Source organism: Austrofundulus limnaeus, unplaced genomic scaffold (assembly GCF_001266775.1).
Source record: "Austrofundulus limnaeus strain Quisiro unplaced genomic scaffold, Austrofundulus_limnaeus-1.0 Scaffold145, whole genome shotgun sequence".
Taxonomy (NCBI): domain Eukaryota; kingdom Metazoa; phylum Chordata; class Actinopteri; order Cyprinodontiformes; family Rivulidae; genus Austrofundulus; species Austrofundulus limnaeus.
In genome coordinates, this window is record NW_013952547.1 from 730,800 (window position 1) to 732,195 (window position 1,396).

The 1,396-nt window shown below is 37.9% G+C and overlaps 1 protein-coding gene across 1 annotated transcript in view; it reads right to left on the bottom strand.

Annotated features, from left to right (window-relative positions):
• The window catches only part of frmd8 (FERM domain containing 8), a gene marked incomplete at its 5' end in the record, with an annotated part of 8,854 nt that overhangs the window by 5,563 nt on the left and 1,895 nt on the right, over positions 1-1,396 (bottom strand). The window contains 1 exon segment of the mRNA XM_014016451.1: positions 397-455. Within this exon segment, the coding sequence (XP_013871905.1) occupies positions 397-455 (59 nt within the window).

Here is a 1,396-nt window from a genome sequence, read left to right on the forward strand (position 1 = left end):
AAATAAGAGTTGTAGAACTTATTGAAAACTCAAGACAGCCATAACATTATGTTTCTTTACAAGTGTATGTAAACTTTTGACCACAACTGTATCTACAACAGGTAAGATACTTTTATAATGTCTCCACAGAGCTACACTTTAAAATGCCCAAACTACTATTTTAATAGCTTTTATACATTTAATTATTTTTCATAATAAAACCCATAAAAAGGTTTTGAAAAATGACTCTGGTCCGAGCTCAAAAAAACAACAAAAAATACTCTCTGAAGAACATGAATTTTAGCTACAGCCACTATTAAAGTACATTTAATTTTTGTGAGTCAGGAACGTCAGAACAGCGATGAATAACCCCGTCATTAAAATTCACTTGTATGTAAGAAAAATAWAATAAAATACCTGCAGCTCTCTTGCTTTCGGATAAAACACGTTGCGTCTGTACTGGAGATAAGGTTCATCTGAGGATAAAGCAGAAAACAAGCACGTGTCAGCGACTGATGACTTTTTGCATCACTTAAGTCGACACGAGGAGAGATTTAGCCTCGTGGAGAGGAGGACCGAGGGCACAGAGAGAGCAAGAGACCCCCTCTAACCCACTCTGCTGAAACTGAGAGTCCTGGACTGTGAGTGGGATTTAATCCAGGGCAAAAGAAATAACAGCATTTAAGTGATTACACAATCCTTTCATTAGAGGCATTGTTAGCAGTGAGCTGTCTCTTTGCTGGACCAGGAAGTGATCTGCCACACACACAGGTGAAACACTAACACACCAGCAGACACTGAGTCACCGGCTGATGCCTCAAAACTGAGCACCACTTCAATAAATGTCACACTGACGTGTCATCAGTTACTGACGAACATTAGTTCACTTCTGCAAAAAGAAATCCACTTTTCTGTCATCTCYGTTCTGTTTTCTTCCTTCCAACAAGTTAAAGATTTTAACTTACACAGATCACACAGTAAAACCAACAGTGCAGCARAACAGCTGCTGTAATCCTGAAGGGATTATTTTATTACAGCTCTTTTATATAACTTTGTGGCTTCGAATATAAAAGCATGGCTGACTGCAACACTGCTTAGTTCAACCATCATCTGAAAGTAACAGAAGATTCTTATCACAACGTGGCAACAGCAAAACATTAGACACGTCAAACACCCGCTGCAAAGTGTTTTATTTTTTTAATTTATCGTTTCTCTGACAATAATGTTTGTATTAAACTTAAAATACATTCACTTTTTATGATCTCCTGTCACAACGAGGTAGACCACATGTGACAAACTTAAGGTGCGTGGGCCAGATCCAGCCCTCGTTATATTTTACCCGGCCCAAATGTAATACTTTTAATGAAAAAGTTTTTTTTTCTTGTTGTCGCTGCATTTAGTGCATTCTTCTCATGAC